At 53.6% G+C, this 20,632-nt stretch overlaps 1 protein-coding gene across 1 annotated transcript in view; it reads left to right on the plus strand.

Annotated features, from left to right (window-relative positions):
* Positions 1-20,632, plus strand: part of LOC119976480 (LIM domain containing preferred translocation partner in lipoma) — a 401,345-nt gene that overhangs the window by 171,690 nt on the left and 209,023 nt on the right. Inside the window, exon 3 of the mRNA XM_038817017.1 lies at positions 17,222-17,349. Within this exon, the coding sequence (XP_038672945.1) occupies positions 17,222-17,349 (128 nt within the window). The remainder of the gene's footprint in view (positions 1-17,221; positions 17,350-20,632) is intronic.

Genomic DNA, 20,632 nt, shown 5'->3' on the forward strand with positions numbered 1-20,632 from the left:
CTCCCTCACTGCACCCAACTACATCACTGACCCAACCCCCTCACTGACCCCACTCCCTCACTGACCCAACTCCCTCACTGACCACTCCCTCACTGACCCCAACTCCCTCACTGACCCAACTCCCTCACTGACCCAACTCCTCACTGACCCAACTCCCCTCACTGACCCAACTCCCTCACTGACCCCAACTCCCTCACTGACCCCAACTCCCTCACTGACCCAACCCCCCACTGCCCAACTCCCTCACTGACCCAACTCCCTCACTGACCCAACTCCCTCACTTACCCAACTCCCTCACTGACCCAACTCCCTCACGACCCAACTCCCTCACTGACCCAACTCCCTCACTGACCCAACTCCCTCACTGCCCCCAACCCCTCACTCACCCAAACTCCCTCACTGACTCACTCCTCACTGACCCGAACTCCCTCATGACCAACTCCCTCACTCACCCAACTCCCCCTCACTGACCAACTCCCTCACTGACCCAACTCCCTCACTGACCCAACTCCCTCACTGACCCAACTCCCTCACTGACCCAACTCCCTCACTGACCCAACTCCCTCACTGACCCAACTCCCTCACTGACCCAACTCCCTCACTGACCCAACTCCCTCACTGACCCAAACTCCCTCACTGACCCAACTCCCTCACTCACCCAACTCCCTCACTGACCCAACTCCCTCACTGACCCAACTCCCTCACTGCACCCAACTCCCTCACTGACCCAACTCCCTCACTGACCCAACTCCCTCACTGACCCAACTCCCTCACTGACCCAACTCCCTCACTGACCCAACTCCCTCACTCACCCAACTCCCTCACTGACCCACTCCCTCACTGACCCAACTCCCTCACTGACCCAACTCCCTCACTGCCCAACTCCCTCACTGACCCAACTCCCTCACTGACCCAACTCCCTCACTGACCCAACTCCCTCACTGACCCAACTCCCTCACTGACCCACTCCCTCACTGACCCAACTCCCTCACTGACCCAACTCCCTCACTGACCCAACCCCCTCACTGACCCAACTCCCCACTGACCAAACCCCTCACTGACCCAACTCCTCACTGACCCTCCCTCACTGACCCAACTCCCTCCCTGACCCAACTCCCTCACTGACCCAAACTCCCTCACTCACCAACTCCCCCACTGACCCAACCCCCTCACTGACCCAAATCTCCTCACTCACCCAACTCCTCACTGACCCCTCCCTCACTGACCCAACCCCCTCACTGACACAACTCCCTCACTGACCCAACTCCCTCACTGACCCAACTCCCTCACTGACCCAACTCCCTCACTGACCCAACCCCCTCACTGACCCAACTCCCTCACTGACCCAAACCCCTCACTGACCCAACTCCCTCACTCACCCTCCCTCACTGACCCAACTCCCTTCCTGACCCAACTCCCTCACTGACCCAACTCCCTCACTCACCCAACTCCCCCACTGACCCAACCCTCACTGACCCAACTCCCTCACTGACCCTCCCTCACTGACCCAACTCCCTCACTGACCCTCCCTCACTGACCCAACTCCCTCACTGACCCAACTCCCTCACTCACCCAACTCCCCACTGACCCAACCCCCTCACTGACCCCAACTCCCTCACTGACCCTCCCTCACTGACCCAACTCCCTCACTGACCCAACTCCCTCACTGACCCAACCCCCCTGACTCAACCTCCCTCACTGACCCAACTCCCTCACTGACCAACTCCCTCACTGACACAACTCCCTCACTGACCAACTCCCTCCACTGACCCAACTCCCTCACTGACCCAACTCCCTCACTGACCCAACTCCCTCACTGACCCTCCCTCACTGACCCACTCCCTCACTGACCCAACTCCCTCACTGACCCAACTCCCTGACTGACCCAACTCCCTCACTGACCCAACTCCCTCACTGACCCACTCCCTCACGGACCCAACTCCCTCACTGACCCAACTCACTCACTGACCCAACTCCCTCACTCACCCAACTCCCTCACTGACCCTCCCTCACTGACCCAACCCCCTCACTGACCCAAATCCCTCACTGACCCAACTCCCTCACTGACCCAACTCCCTCACTGACCCAACTCCCTCACTGACCCAACTCCCTCACTGACCCAACTCCCTCACTGACCCAACTCCCTCACTGACCCAACTCCCTCACTGACCCAACTCCCCACTCACCCAACACCCTCACTGACCCAACTCCCACTCCCCCTCCCTCACTGACCCAACTCCCTCACTGACCCAACTCCCTCACTGACCCAACCCCCTCACTGACCCTCCCTCACTGACCCTCCCTCACTGACCCAACTCCTCACTGACCCAACTCCCTCACTGACCCAACCCCTCACTGACCCATCCCCTCACTGACCAACTCCCTCACTGACCCAACCCTCACTGACCCAACTCCCTCACTGACCCCTCCCTCACTGACCCTCCCTCACTGACCCAACTCCCTCACTGACCCAACTCCCTCACTGACCCAACTCCCTCACTGACCCAACCCCCTCACGACCCAACTCCCTCACTGACCCAACTCCCCTCACTGACCCAACTCCCTCACTACCCACCTCCCTCACTACCCAACTCCCTCACTACCCACCTCCCTCACTACCCCCTCCCTCACTGACCCCCTCCCCTCACTACCCCCTCCCCTCACTGACCCTCCCCTCACTGACCCCTCCCTCACTGACCCCTCCCCTCACTGACCACTCCCTCACTGACCCTCCCTCACTGACCCAACTCCCTCACTGACCCACTCCCTCACTGACCAACCTCCCTCACTGACCCAACTCCCTCACTGACCCTCCCGCACTGACCCAACTCCCTCACTGACCCAACTCCCTCACTGACCCAACTCCCTCACTGACCCAACCCCCCTCACTGACCCACTCCCTCACTGACCCACTCCCTCAACTGACCCTCACTGACCCCTCACTGACCAACTCCCTCACTGACCCTCCCTCACTGACCCAACTCCCTCACATGACCCAACTCCCTCACTGACCCAACTCCTCACTGACCCAACTCCCTCACTGACCCAACTCCTCCTGACCCAACTCCCTCACTGACCCAACTCCCTCACTCAACCTCCCACTGACCCAACTCCCTCACTGACCAACTCCCTCACTGACCCAACTCCCTCACTCACCCCTCCCTCACTCACTGACCCATCTCCCTCACTCACCCAACTCCCTCACTGACCCTCCCTCACTCACTGCCCCAACTCCCTCATTGACCCAACTCCCTCACTGACCCAACTCCCTCACTGACCCAACTCCCTCACTTACCCAACTCCCTCACTGACCCCCCCTCACTGACCCAACTCCCTCACTGACCCAACTCCCTCACTGACCCTCCCTCACTGACCCAACTCCCTCACTGACCCTCCCTCACTCACTGCCCCAACTCCCTCACTGACCCAACTCCCTCACTGACCCAACTCCCTCACTGACCCAACTCCCTCACTCACCCAACTCCCTCACTGACCCTCCCTCACTGACCCTCCCTCACTGACCCTCCCTCACTGACCCAACTCCCTCACTGACCCTCCCTCACTGACCCAACTCCCTCACTGACCCAACTCCCTCACTGACCCAACTCCCTCACTGACCAACTCCCTCACTGACCCAACTCCCTCACTGACCCAACTCCCTCACTGACCCAACTCCCTCACTCAACCTCCCTCACTGACCCAACTCCCTCACTGACCCAACTCCCTCACTGACCCAACTCCCTCACTCACCCTCCCTCACTCACTGACCCATCTCCCTCACTCACCCAACTCCCTCACTGACCCTCCCTCACTCACTGCCCCAACTCCCTCACTGACCCAACTCCCTCACTGACCCAACTCCCTCACTGACCCAACTCCCTCACTTACCCAACTCCCTCACTGACCCCCCCCTGACCCAACTCCCTCACTGACCCAACTCCCTCACTGACCCAACTCCCTCACTGACCCAACTCCCTCACTGACCCTCCCTCACTGACCCAACTCCCTCACTGACCCAACTCCCTCACTGACCCAACCCCCTCACTGACCCAACTCCCTCACTGACCCAACTCCCTCACTGACCCAACTCCCTCACTGACCCAACTCCCACTGACCCTCCCTCACTGACCCAACTCCCTCACTGACCCAACTCCCTCACTGACCCAACTCCCTCACTGACCCTCCCTCACTGACCCAACTCCCTCACTGACCCAACTCCCTCACTGACCCAACTCCCTCACTGACCCTCCCTCACTCACTGCCCCAACTCCCTCACTGACCCAACTCCCTCACTGACCCAACTCCCTCACTGACCCAACTCCCTCACTGACCCAACTCCCTCACTGACCCTCCCTCACTGACCCAACTCCCTCTCTGACCCAACTCCCTCTCTGACCCAACTCCCTCACTGACCCAACTCCCTCACTGACCCAACCCCTCACTGACCCAACTCCCTCACTGACCCTCCCTCACTGACCCAATCCCCTCACTCACCCAACTCCCTCACTGACCCAACTCCCTCACTGACCCTCCCTCACTGACCCAACTCCCACTGACCCAACTCCCTCACTGACCCAACTCCCTCACTCACCCTCCCTCACTCACTGACCCATCTCCCTCACTCACCCAACTCCCTCACTGACCCTCCCTCACTCACTGACCCAACTCCCTCACTGACCCAACCCCCTCACTGACCCAACTCCCTCACTGACCCAACTCCCTCACTGACCCAACTCCCTCACTCACCCTCCCTCACTCACTGACCCATCTCCCTCACTCACCCAACTCCCTCACTGACCCTCCCTCACTCACTGACCCAACTCCCTCACTGACCCAACCCCCTCACTGACCCAACCCCCTCACTGATCCAACTCCCTCACTGACCCAACTCCCTCACTGAACCAACTCCCTCACTGACCCAACTCCCTCACTGACCCAACTCCCTCACTGACCAACTCCCTCACTGACAGAACCCCCACTGACCCAACCCCTCACTGACCCAACTCCCTCACTGACCCAACTCCCTCACTGACCCTCCCTCACTGACCCAACTCCCTCACTGACCCACTCCCTCACTGACCCAACTCCCTCACTGACCCAACTCCCTCACTGATCCCAACTCCCTCACTGACCCAACTCCCTCACTGACCCAACTCCCTCACTGACCCAACTCCCTCACTGACCCTCCCTCACTGACCCAACTCCCTCACTGACCCAACTCCCTCACTGACCCAACTCCCTCACTGACCCACTCCCTCACTGACCCAACTCCCTCACTGACCCAACTCCCTCACTGACCCAACTCCCTCACTGACCCAACTCCCTCACTGACCCAACTCCCTCACTGACCCAACTCCCTCACTGACCCAACTCCCTCACTGACCCAACTCCCTCACTGACCCACTCCCTCACTGACCCAACTCCCTCACTGACCCAACTCCCTCACTGACCCAACTCCCTCACTGACCCAACTCCCTCACTGACCCACTCCCTCACTGACCCAACTCCCTCACTGACCCAACTCCCTCACTGACCCAACTCCCTCACTGACCCAACTCCCTCACTGACCCAACTCCCTCACTGACCCAACCCCCTCACTGACCCTCCCTCACTGACCCAACTCCCTCACTGACCCAACTCCCTCACTGACCCAACTCCCTCACTGACCCACCCTCACTGACCCAACTCCCTCACTGACCCAACTCCTCACTGACCCTCCCTCACTGACCCAACTCCTCACTGACCTCCCTCACTGACCCAACTCCCTCACTGACCCTCCCTCACTGACCCAACTCCCTCACTGACCCAACTCCCTCACTGACCCAACTCCCTCACTGACCCAACTCCCTCACTGACCCAACTCCCTCACTGACCAAACTCCCTCACTCACCCAACTCCCTCACTGACCCAACTCCCTCACTGACCCAACTCCCTCACTGACCCTCCCTCACTGACCCTCCCTCACTGACCTCCCTCACTGACCCTCCTCACTGACCCAACCCTCACTGACCCTCCCTCACTGACCCAACTCCCTCACTGACCCAACTCCCTCACTGACCCAACTCCCTCACTGACCCAACTCCCTCACTGACCCAACTCCCTCACTGACCGAACTCCCTCACTGACCCAACTCCCTCACTGACCCAACTCCCTCACTCACCCAACTCCCTCACTGACCCAACTCCCTCACTGACCAAACTCCCTCACTCACCCAACTCCCTCACTGACCCAACTCCCTCACTGACCCAACTCCCTCGCTGACCCAACTCCCTCACTGACCCAACTCCCTCACTGACCCAACCCCCTCACTGACCCAACTCCTTCACTGACCCTCCCTCACTGACCCAACTCCCTCACTGACCCAACTCCCTCACTGACCCAACCCGCTCACTGACCCAACTCCTTCACTGACCCAACTCCCTCACTGACCCAACTCCCTCACTCACACATGGTTGCGCAGTGATTAGAATTGCTGCCTCATGGTGCCGAGGTCCCATGTTCAATCCTGGCTCTGGGTTACTGTCCGTGTGGAGTTTGCACATTCTCCCCGTGTCTACGTGGGTTTCTCCCCAACCATCCAAAGATGTGCAGGGTCGGTGGATTGGCCACGCTAAATCGCCCTTTCATTGGAAATTTTTGCTTTTTAAATTAGGGAAGAGATAGCAGAGACACTTTCTAAATATATTCAAGTTTATTTGAAAAAGATAATAGCTCCAGAGGACTCGTGAGGAGCTGATGTGACTCTTACAGTCAAAAAGGCAGGAGGGAATCAGTCCAGGTAATTCTAGACCATTTGGCTTAAGGTCAGAATTAGGAAAGATAAAGAAATCCTTAAATAGGTATTGAAAAACATCGAGAATCAGTAAACATAATATATAATAGGTTGTACATATTTTAAAAGGGAAGGTCATACTTGGCCAAAGTTAATGAATCCTTTGAAGAAGGAATAAAAAGGGTAGATACCGGTGATGTAGTAGATGTAATATATAGATGCAGGGTTGAGACTATCTGCTAAACAGAGTGATAATGGAAATTTGGCAGAGTGAAAATTCTGTGCAGAATGGGAGGGAGGTGATATTTGATTTAAATCAAGGAGCAATAGTTAATATATATCAATAATCAGGATGATAAATGGGTTCCTATTTAAGCAAATAAATAGGACAGCTGAGAGCCATTTCCTGTGATTCCTATGTCCATGGGCACTGAGGGATGCTTCATGGATCCTGGATAATCCTGTGCAGGAAGTATCTCCAGTTACTCAAGATTCATCCTCAAGATTTCTAAGCTTAAGGATTGGCTGGAGTCAATACAGGACATTCAGGAGGTAAAGAATACCCTGGAGTGTGCATCCCAGCTGGTGACCATCCTGCAGCTACTGAGCATTTGGGGTTGGGGGGGGGGGGGGGGGCGGGGGGGAGCTGGAGGCCATTCGACAAGGTGCCGTACAAAAGGCTGCTGCATAAGATAAAGGTGCATGGCGTTACCGTACTGTATTAGCGTGGTTAGAGTATCGCTGGGCGGGCATCTGGCAATGGCCCCCTAGCCACGCAGCATAATTCACGCACGCGCGGATATTCAGGGCCCGGAGCGGCTCCGGCCCCATTCCGTCGGGAAGGTTGATTCTCCGCCCCGCCCCGGCCAAATGCGGTTTTAACACGGGGCTGCGGAGAATCCAGCCCCAGGTTTTCTGTTTGGCTGAAGTTAGTTCGATGACACTGATTGTCTTCCGTCTAGAATTTATGGGTTATGTTCAAAACGGAGATGGATAGATTTCTAGGTAGTAAAGCCATATTAAAGGGATATGGGTAATGTGGGGAAATGACATTGCTGACGAAGGTCAGCCATAATCTAACTACACGACGAGGCAGGCTTGATGGGCCGATTGCTGGCGAAGTCAGCCATGATCTAACTACATGACGGGGCAGGCTTGATGGGCCGATTGCTGGCGAAGGTCAGCCATGATCTAACTACATGACGGGGCAGGCTTGATGGGCCGATTGCTGGCGAAGGTCAGCCATGATCTAACTACATGACGAGGCAGGCTTGATGGGCCAATTGGGCTAGTTGTGCTCCCAATTCCTATGTGCTGCTGACTGGGAGGGGCTGATGGTGATGGGCAAGGGGGACTGATTAATCCTGGTGTAGAAAGAGGGAACAGTTAATAAGATGAGACTGGCAGGAGCTGCCTGACTGGATGGTGGTTTCAGATCCCCTGACATTAATTCCAAAGGAACGGGGTGTTCTCTCAATGTCCTGGCCAGCATTCATTTCTCAACCAACAAAAATACATTGAACTGGCCATTCATCTCATTGCTATTTCGAGGATATGCATGTGCAGAATGTTCCTTCACCCGCTGCCGACAAAATAACCATGAATGTGCTTCAAAGTCGTTTCAAAGATATGGAGTAGGTTGTGAGGTGTTGTAGGGTCAGAGAGTCAGAGCTGGGACCACTGCTCTTTCTGCTGTGTATCAATCACTTAGACTTTGGAACAGAGGAAAATTTCTAAATTTGCCAAAGGCACCAATCCGAGAGTGTGGCAGACAGTTAGAATGACACCAACTAACTGCAACAGGACAGTGGCAGATCAGTCAAATGGGCAGACAAGTGGGAGACGGGATTTAATACAGAGTAGAGTGAGGTCATGCATTTGGCTGAATGGATGGGGAATGGAGAAATAGAATTAATGGTCTGGATCGAAACAGTGTGTGGAGACAGAGAGTGCTGGGGGGCTATGTGCGTCCATCTTTGAAGGCGACAGGACACATTGAGAGAGTGATTAGAGACGCAATTGGGAATCTAAATAAAGGCATCAAGTACTAACCAGCAAGTTCTGGTTAGGCCTCCAGGAGAGTTTTGTGTCCTGTTCTCATCATCACACTTTAGGAAGGATGTGAGGGTCCTTGAGAGAATTGGCCAGAATGGTTCCTTGGATAAGGGATTTAATTACTAGGTTAGGTTTAGGTGTTGGCATTGTTCTCCTTGGACTAAAGGAGATTGATGGGGGGCTTGATAGAGATGAGCAAGATTATGACAGGTTGATGAGTTAGACAAAGAAAACCTGTTCCCATTGGCTGATGGTACAGGACGAGGGGACACCGGTTTACGGTTCTGGGTAATAGATACGGGGAAATGCGAGCAGGAATGTTTTTACACAGTGAGTGGTAATGACCTGGAACCTGTTGCCCATGAGAGTGGTTGAAGTAGAGATGATCAAAGATTTTAAAAGGAAATTGGATGGGAAATGAAGCGAGTGTCACTGACTAATTGACTGCTCCATAGAGAGCCAGCATGGACTGAATGAGTTGAATGGCCCTCTTTTGTGTCGTAATCACTCTCTGAGTAATACAAGCCTTCCTGTCTCTGAATGTGCAGGTAGGTGACTGCCGTTGCACAAACTTCACTTCCTATTTTTAGGTTTTCAGATGGAATCTTCATATAAACCATACGCTGGGAGATATTTTAATTCTGGAGACATCGGACGTTTTATTTTTGCACCGTTTTGAATCACAGCCCACACAGGATAAGAGAAGGAGTCCTGTCTGTGTAACACAGGTAGTTTCTGTAATGTGCTGGCAACAACACAAGACAGTTCTTTGCACTAAGGGTTCTGGGTTCCTGTGGTTACTGCTTCCCCATTCCTCTCGCTGGCACAGGGCTGAGTCTATCCTGGTTTCCAATACAGACACAGGATACTGATGGTTTGTGACTGTATTCAGGTGTGTGAGGAAGCAGTGAATAAAGAACACAATACTTTATTACCAGGAATACAGAGTACAGGAGCAAAATGTTTCTGTTAAACTTGCAGAATACACTGGTTCAGACTCAACTTGAGTATGATATCCAGTTCTGTGCACCACACTTTAGGAAGGATTTGAAGGTATTAGAGAGGGTGCAGCCAAGATTCATGAGAATGGTTCAGGGATGCGAAACGTCAGGACATCGGAGAGGTTGGGATTTGGTTTCCTTGCGAAAGAGAAGGCTGATGGGAGGTTTGGTTGAGGAGTTCAAAATGATGAGGGATCTGTGCAGAATGGCTTGGGATAAATTGATCGCATTCGAGAACAAAAGTGCACAGGTTAAATTTAATTGGCAAAAGGAGAAATGGAAAAGCCTTTTCACATAGCGAGGGGTCAGAGGATTTAGAATGCGGTGCCTGAGAATGTGGTGATGGCAGGTTCACTCGGGGTTTTCGAGAGGAATCGGATTATTATCTGAAAAGGAAGATTGTGCAAGGTGAATGAGTGACTCGAGAGATGGTGCAAGAGGGAGGAATTTAAGGGCAGCACGGTAGCATTGTGGATAGCACAACTGCTTCACAGCTCCAGGGTCCCAGGTTCGATTCCGGCTTAGGTCACTCTGTGCGGAGACTGCACATCCTCCCCGTGTGTGCGTGGGTTTCCTCCGGGTGCTCCGGTTTCTTCCCACAGTCCAAAGATGTGCGGGTTAGGTGGATAAATTGCCCTTAGTATCCAAAATTGCCCTTAATGTTGGGTTGGGTGATTGGGTTATGGGGATAGGGTGGAGGTGTTGACCTTGGGTAGGGTGCTCTTTCCAAGAGCCGGTGCAGATTCGATGGGCCGAATGGCCTCCTTCTGCACTGTAAATGCTATGAAATTCCTGGGGCATTGGAACCGGTTCTGGGGCAGGTGGGATCAGTACAAACTGGACGGTCTGCACCTGGGCAGGACTGGAACCGATGGCCAAGGGGAGTGCTGTTGGGGAGGGTTTAAACTAATGTGGCAGGGGGATGGGAACCGATGCAGGAAGTTGGAGGGAAGTCAAACAGGGACAGAAAAAAAACCAGTAAGGAGGAAAGTGTAAGGCAGAGAAACCGTCGTCAAAAATCAAAAAAAGGGCCACAGTCCCGGACACAGTGACTGAGGAGAGTGTGAAAAGGCAGGTGGCCAAGGCAGCATTGAGGGTGTTGTACCTAAAAGCGCGCAGTTGTGCACATTGAAGTTAGCCGGTACGATGTCGTGGCCATCACAGAGACGTGGCTGCAAGGGGATCAGGGCTGGGATCTAAATATACAGGGATATGTGTCCTATTGAAAGGACAGGCAGATGGGCAAAGGGGACGGGGTTGCATTGTTAGTAAGAAATGAAGTTAAATCAATAGCAAGGAGCGATATAGGATCAGAAGGCATAGAATCTCTGTGGGTAGAGTTGAGGAATCGCAAAGGTAAAAAGACCCTGATGGGAGTTATGTACAGGCCCCCTAGCAGTAGTCAGAATGTGGGGCAGAAAATAAATCAGGAGATAGAAAAGGCATTTAAAAAAGGCAATCGTACAATAATCATGGGGAACTTCAATATGCAGGTGGACTGGGAAAATCAGGTTGCTAGCGGATCCCAAGAAATGTAATTTGTGGAATGTCTAAGAGATGGTTTTTGGAGCAGCCTGTGACAGAGCCGACTAGGGAACAAGCAATTCTGGATTTGGTGATGTGTAATGAGGCAGACTTGATTAGGGAACTTAAGGTGAAGGAACCCTTAGGGAGCAGTGACCACAATATGATAGAATTTACCCTGCAGTTTGAGAGGGAGAAGCTGCAATCAGATGTAATGGTATTACAATTAAATAAGGGTAACTACAAAGACATGAGGGAGGAGCTGGCCAGAGTTGATTGGAAAAGGAGCCGAGCAGGGAAGACAGTTTTGGGGGTTATTAGGGAGGCACAACAGAAATTCATCCCAAGGAGGAGGAAAAATGCTAAGGAGAGGATAAGGCAGCCACGGCTGACAAGGACAGCATAAAGGCTAAAGAAAAAGCATACAAAGTGGTGAGGATTAGTGGGAAACCAGAGGATTGGGAAGCCTTTAAAAGCTAGCGGAGGACAACTAAAAAAGCAATAAGCGGGGGAGAAGGTGAAGTAAGAGTGCAAGATAGCTAGTAATATAAAGAAAGATAGGAAGAGATTTTTTTCAATATATAAAAGGTAAGGGAGAGGCAAAAATAGACTTTGGACCATTAGTAAATGCGGCTGGAGAAGTAATAGGAAACAAAGAAATGGCAGAAGAACTGAATAGTTACTTTGCATCAGTCTTCACAGTGGAAGACACCAGTGGGATGCCAGAGCTCCAGGGAACCAGGGGGCAGAGGTGGGTGCAGTGACCATCACTAAGGGGAAGGTTCTGGGGAAACTGAAAGGTCTGAAGGTGGATAAGTCACCTGGACCAGATGGACTACACCCCAGGGTTCTAAAAGAGATAACTGAGGAAATTGTGGAGGCATTAGTGATGATCTTTCAGGAATCACTGGAGGCAGGAAGGGTCCCAGAGGACTGGAAAGTGGCTAATGTAACACCCCTGTTTAAGAAGGGAGGGAGGCAGAAGATGGGAAATTATAGGCCGGTTAGCCTGACTTCGGTCATTGGTAAATCTTTAGAGTCTGTTGAAAGTGCGTGGTAAAATAGGACTGAGTCAGCACGGCTTTGTCAAAGGGAGGTTTCATAGATTATCGTAGAATTTACAGTGCAGAAGGAGGCCATTCGGCCCAACGGGTCTGCACCGGCTCTTGGAAAGGGCACCCTACCCCCTACCCAAGGTCAACACCTCCACCTTATCCCCATAACCCAGTAACCCCACCCAACACCAAGGGCAATTTTGGACACTAAGGGCAATTTATCATGGCCAATCCACCTAACCTGCACATCTTTGGACTGTGGGAGGAAACCGGAGCACCCGGAGAAAACCCACGCAAACACGGGAAGGATGTGCAGACTCCGCACAGACAGTGACCCAAGCCGGAATCGAACCTGGGACCCTGGAGCTGTGAAGCAATTGTGCTAACCACAATGCTACCATTCTGCCTATGTCTGACAAATCTGTTAGAGTTCTTTGAGGATGCAACAAGGAAGTTAGACAAAGACAACCAGTGGACGTGATTTCTTTAGATTTCCAGAAGGCCTTTGACAAGGTGCCGCATAGGAGACTGTTAAATACGTTAATAGCCCATGGTGTTCAGGGTAAGATCCTGGCATGGATAGAGGATTGACTGACTGGCAGAAGGCAGAGAGTGGGGATAAAGGGGTCTTTTTCAGGATGGCAGCTGGTGACTATTGGTGTGCCTCAGGGGTCTGTGCTGGGACCACAACTTTTCACAATATACATAAATGATCTGGAAGAAGGTACTGAAGGCACTGTTGCTAAGTTTGCAGATGATACAAAGATCTGTAGAGGGACAGGTAGTATTGAGGAAGCAAGGGAGCTGCAGAAGGACTTGGACAAGCTAGGAGAGTGGGCAATGAAGTGGCAAATGGAATACAATGTGGAAAAGTGTGAGGTTACGCACTTTGGAAGGAGGAATTTAGGCATAGACTATTTTCGAAATGGGGAAATTCTTTGGAAATCAGAAGCACAGAGGGACTTGGGAGTCCTTGCTCACAATTCTCATAAGGGTAATGTGCAGGTTCAATTGGCAGTTAAGAAGGCAAATGCAATGTTAGCATTCATGTCAAGAGGACTAGAGTACAAGACTAGGGATGTACTTCTGAGGCTGTGTAAGGCTCTGGTCAGACCCCATTTGGAGTATTGTAGCAGTTTTGGGCCCCATACCTAAGGAAGGATGTTCTGCCTTGGAAAGGGTCCAGAGGAGGTTCACAAGAATGATCCCTGGAATGAAGAGCTCATCGTATGAGGAACGGTTGAGAACACTGAGTCTGTACTCGTTGGAATTTAGAAGGATGAGGGGGGAATCTTATTGAAACTTACAGGATACTGCGAGGCCTGGATAGAGTGGACGTGGAGAGAATGTTTTCACTTGTAGGAAAAACTAGAAGCAGAGGACACCATCTCAGACTAAAGGGACGATCCTTTAAAACAGAGATGAGGAGGAATTTCTGCAGCCAGAGGGTGGTGAATCTGTGGAACTCTTTGCCACAGAAAGTCGTGGAGGCCAATTCACTGAGTGTCTTTGAGACAGATATAGATAGGTTCTTGATTAATAAGGGGATCAGGGGTTATGGGGAGAAGGCAGGAGAATGGGGATGAGAAAATATCAGCCATGATTGAATGGCGGAGCAGACTCGATGGGCCGAATGGCCTAATTCTGCTCCTCTGTCTTATGGTCTTATGGGTTAAGGGTAGAAGATGGGAGAATGGAATCAGCATAGACTCCACCGGCTGAAGGTTTCCTTGCTGTAACAATTCTGGGATTCTGTGATGTGGGTTTATTGATACCATTCACCTGAAGGAAAAAAGGAAAATCTGCATTTGTGTTGCGCCTATCACACTGTCCGGATGCTCCGCCGCGGTTTACAGATAATGAAATGCTTTGTGAAGGATGACTTGGGAAATGCAGCTTCCAATCGGCAAACAGTAAGCTCGCACAAACAGCCCCGTTACTCTCTCGCTGTAGCAGAACGAGGCCAGTGAATAGTGGGAAAGGGCAAAACTGAGATCCGTGGCAGGCGGCAAACAGTTTGCGATGCAACGGGCCTGCTCCCGTCGGCGAATTCGGAATCTCACCGGGCTGTGAAACCAGTTATCGCCACTTAAGCCCCATTTCCATTCAATTAACGGGAACCACCCCATATCCAAAGGCCTCCTGTCATTCAGCAGCCTCCCCAGCCAGTGGGCACACTGGCCCCGATTAGTCCTCCTGAACTGGGGGAGGGGTTTCTGTGGGGAGCCGAGGAGGGGAGGAGCCATCTCTGCTCACAGGCAAAGAGCCCGGGGATTCTGGGGTCGCTGCCTCTGTGCTCGACAGGGGGGGTGAAGGACCCTCCACAGGGGAGGGGTTGGGGGAGGTGCTGGGGGACAACAACCGGGGGGGGAAGCAACCACTCATAGCACCATCATGCCAACCCCTGAATCGTGTGTACCTGTTCCGGGGCAATCCCTGTCCCTGCCCGTCTGGCCCCACTGACCACCCATATCCCCCACTGACTGCCGAGGCCTCTGGCCGTGCGGCTGAGGCTGTCGCTAATAGGGAATTGGCAATCGTGGTTAGGTGAGTGCTTCACACAACCCAAGTTAATTCCCATGGGTGGGTGGGCCATGTACCACGTGGGAGACATTGCCCAGCATCCCAATCAGACCCTGATGCCGGGACACCGCGGGAGGCAACACCACACACACGGCAGCCAACACCCGAACACCCAGGAGATGGGACACAGCTCCGGGGACATGTCCACGGCCGGAGGGTGGGTGAGTGGAGTTAGTGGCGGGGGTTGCCTGGGGAGATGGGCAAAGGGTCCAGCGGTCGGCCCGCATTGTGGAAGAAAGTGACAGAGGCATCATACTGGTTCTGCAAAAAGGTGTTTAATGTATTGTACAGACTCCACTCCCGATGTTCCCCAACCCCTACCCCCTACCTACCTCCCTCCACCTGTTCATTCAATGAGCCTCAATGTGCCTGGCACTCCTCGCTCAACCACTGCGTCTAGGTGTGTCCCCAGGATGCACATCTGAGGTGGGGGCAGCCAGGTGCTTACCTCGTCCCGTTTGCTGACCCCGACACCCGACCTCATCAGAGGGGTAGAACTCGGGAATGTTGGTGGCCACCGTCGTCACTGACCCTCTGACAGTGCAGCACTCCCTCAGTACTGACCCTCTGACAGTGCGGCACTCCCCCAGTACTGACCCTCTGACAGTGCGGCACTCCCTCAGTACTGACCCTCTGACAGTGCGGCACTCCCCCAGTACTGACCCTCTGACAGTGCAGCACTCCCTCAGTACTGACCCTCTGACAGTGCGGAGCTCCCTCAATACTGACCCTCTGACAGTGCAGCACTCCCTCAGTACTGACCCTCTGACAGTGCGGCACTCCCTCAGTACTGACCCTCTGACAGTGCAGCATTCCCTCAGTACTGACCCTCTGACAGTGCGGCACTCCCTCAGTACTGACCCTCTGACAGTGCAGCACTCCCTCAGTACTGACCCTCTGACAGTGCGGCACTCCCTCAGTACTGACCCTCTGACAGTGCAGCACTCCCTCAGTACTGACCCTCTGACAGTGCAGCACTCCCTCAGTACTGACCCTCTGACAGTGCGGGGCTCCCTCAGTACTGACCCTCTGACAGTGCGGCGCTCCCTCAGTACTGACCCTCTGACAGGGCAGCACTCCCTCAGTACTGACCCTCTGACAGTGCGGCCCTCCCTCAGTACTGACCCTCTGACAGTGCAGCACTCCCTCAGTACTGACCCTCTGACAGTGCGGCGCTCCCTCAGTACTGACCCTCTGACAGTGCAGCACTCCCTCAGTACTGACCCTGTGACAGTGCAGCACTCCCTCAGTACTGACCCTCTGACAGTGCGGCACTCCCTAAGTACTGACCCTCTGACAGTGCGGCACTCCCTCAGTACTGACCCTCTGACAGTGCAGGCACTCCCTCAGTACTGAACCTCTGACAGTGCAGCACTCCCTCAGTACTGACCCTCTGACAGTGCGGCACTCCCTCAGTACTGACCCTCTGACAGTGCAGCACTCCCTCAGTACTGACCCTCTGACAGTGCGGCACTCCCTCAGTACTGACCCTCTGACAGTGCGGCGCTCCCTCAGTACTGACCCTCTGAGAGTGCAGCACTCCCTCAGTACTGACCCTCTGACAGTGCGGTACTCCCTCGGTACTGACCCTCTGACAGTGCGGCACTCCCTCAGTACTGACCCTCTGACAGTGCGGAGCTCCCTCAGTACTGACCCTCTGACAGTGCAGCACTCCCTCAGTACTGACCCTCTGACAGTGCAGCACTCCCTCAGTACTGACCCTCTGACAGTGAAATGAAAATTGATTCTTGTCACAAGTTGGCTTCAATGAAGTTACTGTGAAAAGCCCCTAGTCGCCACGTTCCGGCCCCTGTTCGGGGAGGCTGGTACGGGAATTGAACCGTGCTGCTGACCTGCCTTGGTCTGCTTTCAAAGCCAGCGATTTAGCTCTGTGTTAAACCAGCCCCTTGAGTGGCCACTGGAAGTCTCAGCCTGTTTTATGAATTCAGTCCTCTGGAATTGCAATTTTCCCCAGGATGACGAGGAAGAAAACGACAGGGATGTGGTAATTAACGGGAGGTCAGTGAGCAGCGGGGGAATCAGCAATGATGCCGGTTAGATTTGTGAAACCTTGGTACTATCTGATTGGGCAAAGAGACTTTTTTCATGCAGTTTGTGAATGATGTGTGGGGATAATAGTTTCTGCATTGCATTCAGTTAGTAGCACACTATCGTATTCGCCAATTGAATTTAATATTACTGACGTTTGAATTTCCTTGGTTTGCCTGTAGGTGAATTTCCTCCACCTCCTCCACCAGTTGAAGGGCTGAGTCAGATGATGCCGATCCATGGCGGGTTCCCATCTCCGCCAAACCTACTCCCGGATCATTATGGAACAAATGCAGGTTTGGATGTACAGGTGAGAAAATCTCAGTCTCGATTCTTTGACACCAACAAGAACTTGAATTGATCTGGTCCCGTCACCCAGACACTTCGCAAAAGCATCATCAAACAACAGTGAGGAAATCGGGCCAGCACGGGGGCGCAGTGGGTTAGCGCTGCTGCCTCACGGCGCTGAGGTCTCGGGTTCGATCCCGGCTCTGGGTCACTGTCCGTGTGGAGTTTGCACATTCTCCCCGTATCTGCGTGGGTTTCGCCCCCACAACCCAAAGATGTGCAGGGTAGGTGGATTGGCCACGTTAAATTGCCCCTTAATTGGAAACAATGAATTGGGTACTGTAAATTTATGTAAAAAACACAGTGAGGAGATATTAAACTGTTTGATATTAATCTCTGGAGGAAATTCCAGAGATTCGGGCAGAGATTTTAGCATTGGTGTCGACAGCAAAAGGCGAACTTGTTAATTATCTTTAACAAGTATACTTTTTATTGATTAGCTATGAGGAAGACACAAAGTGACTGAAAAGGGATATGGTACGGTGAAATGAATGGGAAAAAGCTGGGAGATGAAGCATCACGTGGGGAAATGTGAGGTAGCATGAATAGAAAAACAGAATATTTTGTAAATGTTGTTTTTCATAGGGACTTGGATGTATTTGCATAAGGAACACAAAACGTTAGCATGTAGATACAGTAAGACATTAGCAAGGGAAATGGCATAATAGATAGAGTACAAGAATAAGCAACTTTTATCCTGTGATGATAGGCTGTGAAATTGGGTCTTTATCCTCTGAGAGGTGATCATATTGAAACATATCAGGTTCTGAAGGGGTTTGACAGAGTGGCTACTGAGAGTTTGTTTGACATGGTTGGGCAATCTAGGACATGGAAACATGGTCTCAGAATAAGGAGACAGTCTTAGGATACGGAAATAATCATTCCAGAAGAATTTCTTCACTCAAAAGGTTTTGAATCTCTTGAATTCTCAACCCCAGTGACATTTCTGTGGATAGGCAACGTGCCAGTGCGAAGGCCCCACCCCGGGTCCCTTTCCTCTTGCCCTGCCCTAGGAAAAGCCCAGAAATCCCCTTTTAGCGCACACACCCCGCATATCCACCTACACCCCAAAGAGCCCTCCCTTCGAGTGAAAGTCCCATCACTTCCCTTGTCCAAATATATACAACATTGGCTCCTTTAGTCCATACACCCGCACGCAGTGAAACAAAAAAGAAGAGACAAAAAAGAAGAAAATACAGTCCTGAGGTTACATCGGCACATGGCCATTTCTCAATTTCTCAGTTCTGCCACAGTCCTTCTGCCTTCGCAAACTCCTCCACTGTCTCCGCCGTTCCAAAATAGAAGTTCTTAAGCTTGTAAGTCACCCTCAGCTTCGCTGGATATACAATGCCGCACTGCACCTTGCTAATGTACAGTGCCCTCTTCACCCGGTTGAAAGCAACCCGCCTCCTCGCCAGCTCCACCGTAAAGTCCTGATATATACGTATACCAGCTCCAGCCCACTGCACCACCCGCTTCTGCTTAGCCCAGCACAGGACCTTCTCCTTCACACTTTACCTACCGAAGCACAGAGTCACTACCCTTGGCGGCTCACTCGCCTTTGGTACAGGCCTCCGTGACCAACGAGCCCGATCCAGTTCATATCGGGAGGGATCCTCCCCCTCCCCCAATAGTTTCGCCAGCATCGCAGCAAAATACTCCATCAGCCTCGGCCCTTCAACTCCTTCGGGCAGCCCCACTATCCTCAAATTCTGTCGCCTGGATCTGTTTTCCAGGTCTTCCATTTTTCCTCGCAGATCCTTGTTGATCTCTATCACCTTCCGCATCTCCTTCCCCATCGAGGTACGTTGATCACCGTGCTGCAGTAATGTCTCTTCTACTTCCTTCAGCGCCTCCCCTTGCGCCCGCACCTCCGCCACTGCACTCGCCACCGCCATCCTCACCGGGCAAATCGCCTCCTCCACCAGCGCACTCAAAACCTCCCTCATCTCCTTCCTCATCACCTCTAAGTGTTTTGTAAACTGCCTTTCGAATTCTGCAGCCATCACCTTGGTTATTTCTTCAGCCATAAGCAATGCGGCCTCCCCGGGGCTCCAGCCTCCTTTTTCCCTGGTGACCCCGTGGTAACCTCTCCGCTCCCCGACGGGCCCTCAGCTGCCTTTTTAACGGCCGTTTTCTTACTGACCCTTGACATCTTCTTCTGCTGTGCCTCCTCTGTGCCTTCTCCGTGCCTTTGTTGCCTCCGTGGACCCTGGGACCCGGCTTAAAGCTCCGAAAATGCCGTTCCCGAACGGGAGTCCTCCGTTACGCGGCCGCCTCCCGCCCGCCATCACCGGATGTCCACTTGTGTCCTCCTTGAAGCTCAATCGACAAGCATTCAGGCAAAGCCCCAGCAGACTGGACACTATAGGTGGGTCACTCCAGATCCATTACCATGAGGATCACTCCTGTTCCCATTACCATGTGGGTCACCCTGCCCCATGGGGGTCACCCTGCCCCATGGGGGTCACCCTGCCCCATGTGGGTCACCCTGCCCCATGGGGGTCTCCCTGCCCCATGGGGGTCTCCCTGCCCCATGTGGATCACCCTGCCCCATGGGGGTCACCCTGCCGCATGTGGGTCACCCTGCCCCATGGGGGTCTCCCTGCCCCATGTGGGTCACCCTGCCCCATGGGGATCACCCTACCCCATGGGGGTCACCCTGCCCCATGGGGGTCACCCTGCCCCATGGGGATCACCCTGCCGCATGGGGATCACCCTGCCCCATGGGGGTCACCCTGCCCATGGGGGTCACCCTGCCCCATGGGGGACACCCTGCCCCATGGGGGTCACCCTGCCCCATGGGGGTCACCCTGCCGCATGGGGATCACCCTGCCCCATGGGGATCACCCTGCCCCATGTGGGTCACCCTGCCCCATGTGGGTCACCCTGCCGCATGGGGATCACCCTGCCCCATGGGGGTCACCCTGCCCCATGGGGGTCTCCTTGCCCCATGGGGGTCTCCCTGCCCCATGGGGGTCACCCTGCCGCATGGGGATCACCCTGCCCCATGGGGGTCACCCTGCCCCATGTGGGTCACCCTGCCGCATGGGGATCACCCTGCCCCATGGGGGTCACCCTGCCCCATGTGGGTCACCCTGCCCCATGGGGGTCTCCCTGCCCCATGGGGGTCTCCCTGCCCCATGGGGGTCTCCCTGCCCCATGTGGGTCACCCTGCCCCATGGGGGTCACCCTGCCCCATGTGGGTCACCCTGCCCCATGGGGATCACCCTGCCCCATGGGGG

This window comes from Scyliorhinus canicula, chromosome 13, assembly GCF_902713615.1.
Source record: "Scyliorhinus canicula chromosome 13, sScyCan1.1, whole genome shotgun sequence".
Classification (NCBI taxonomy): domain Eukaryota; kingdom Metazoa; phylum Chordata; class Chondrichthyes; order Carcharhiniformes; family Scyliorhinidae; genus Scyliorhinus; species Scyliorhinus canicula.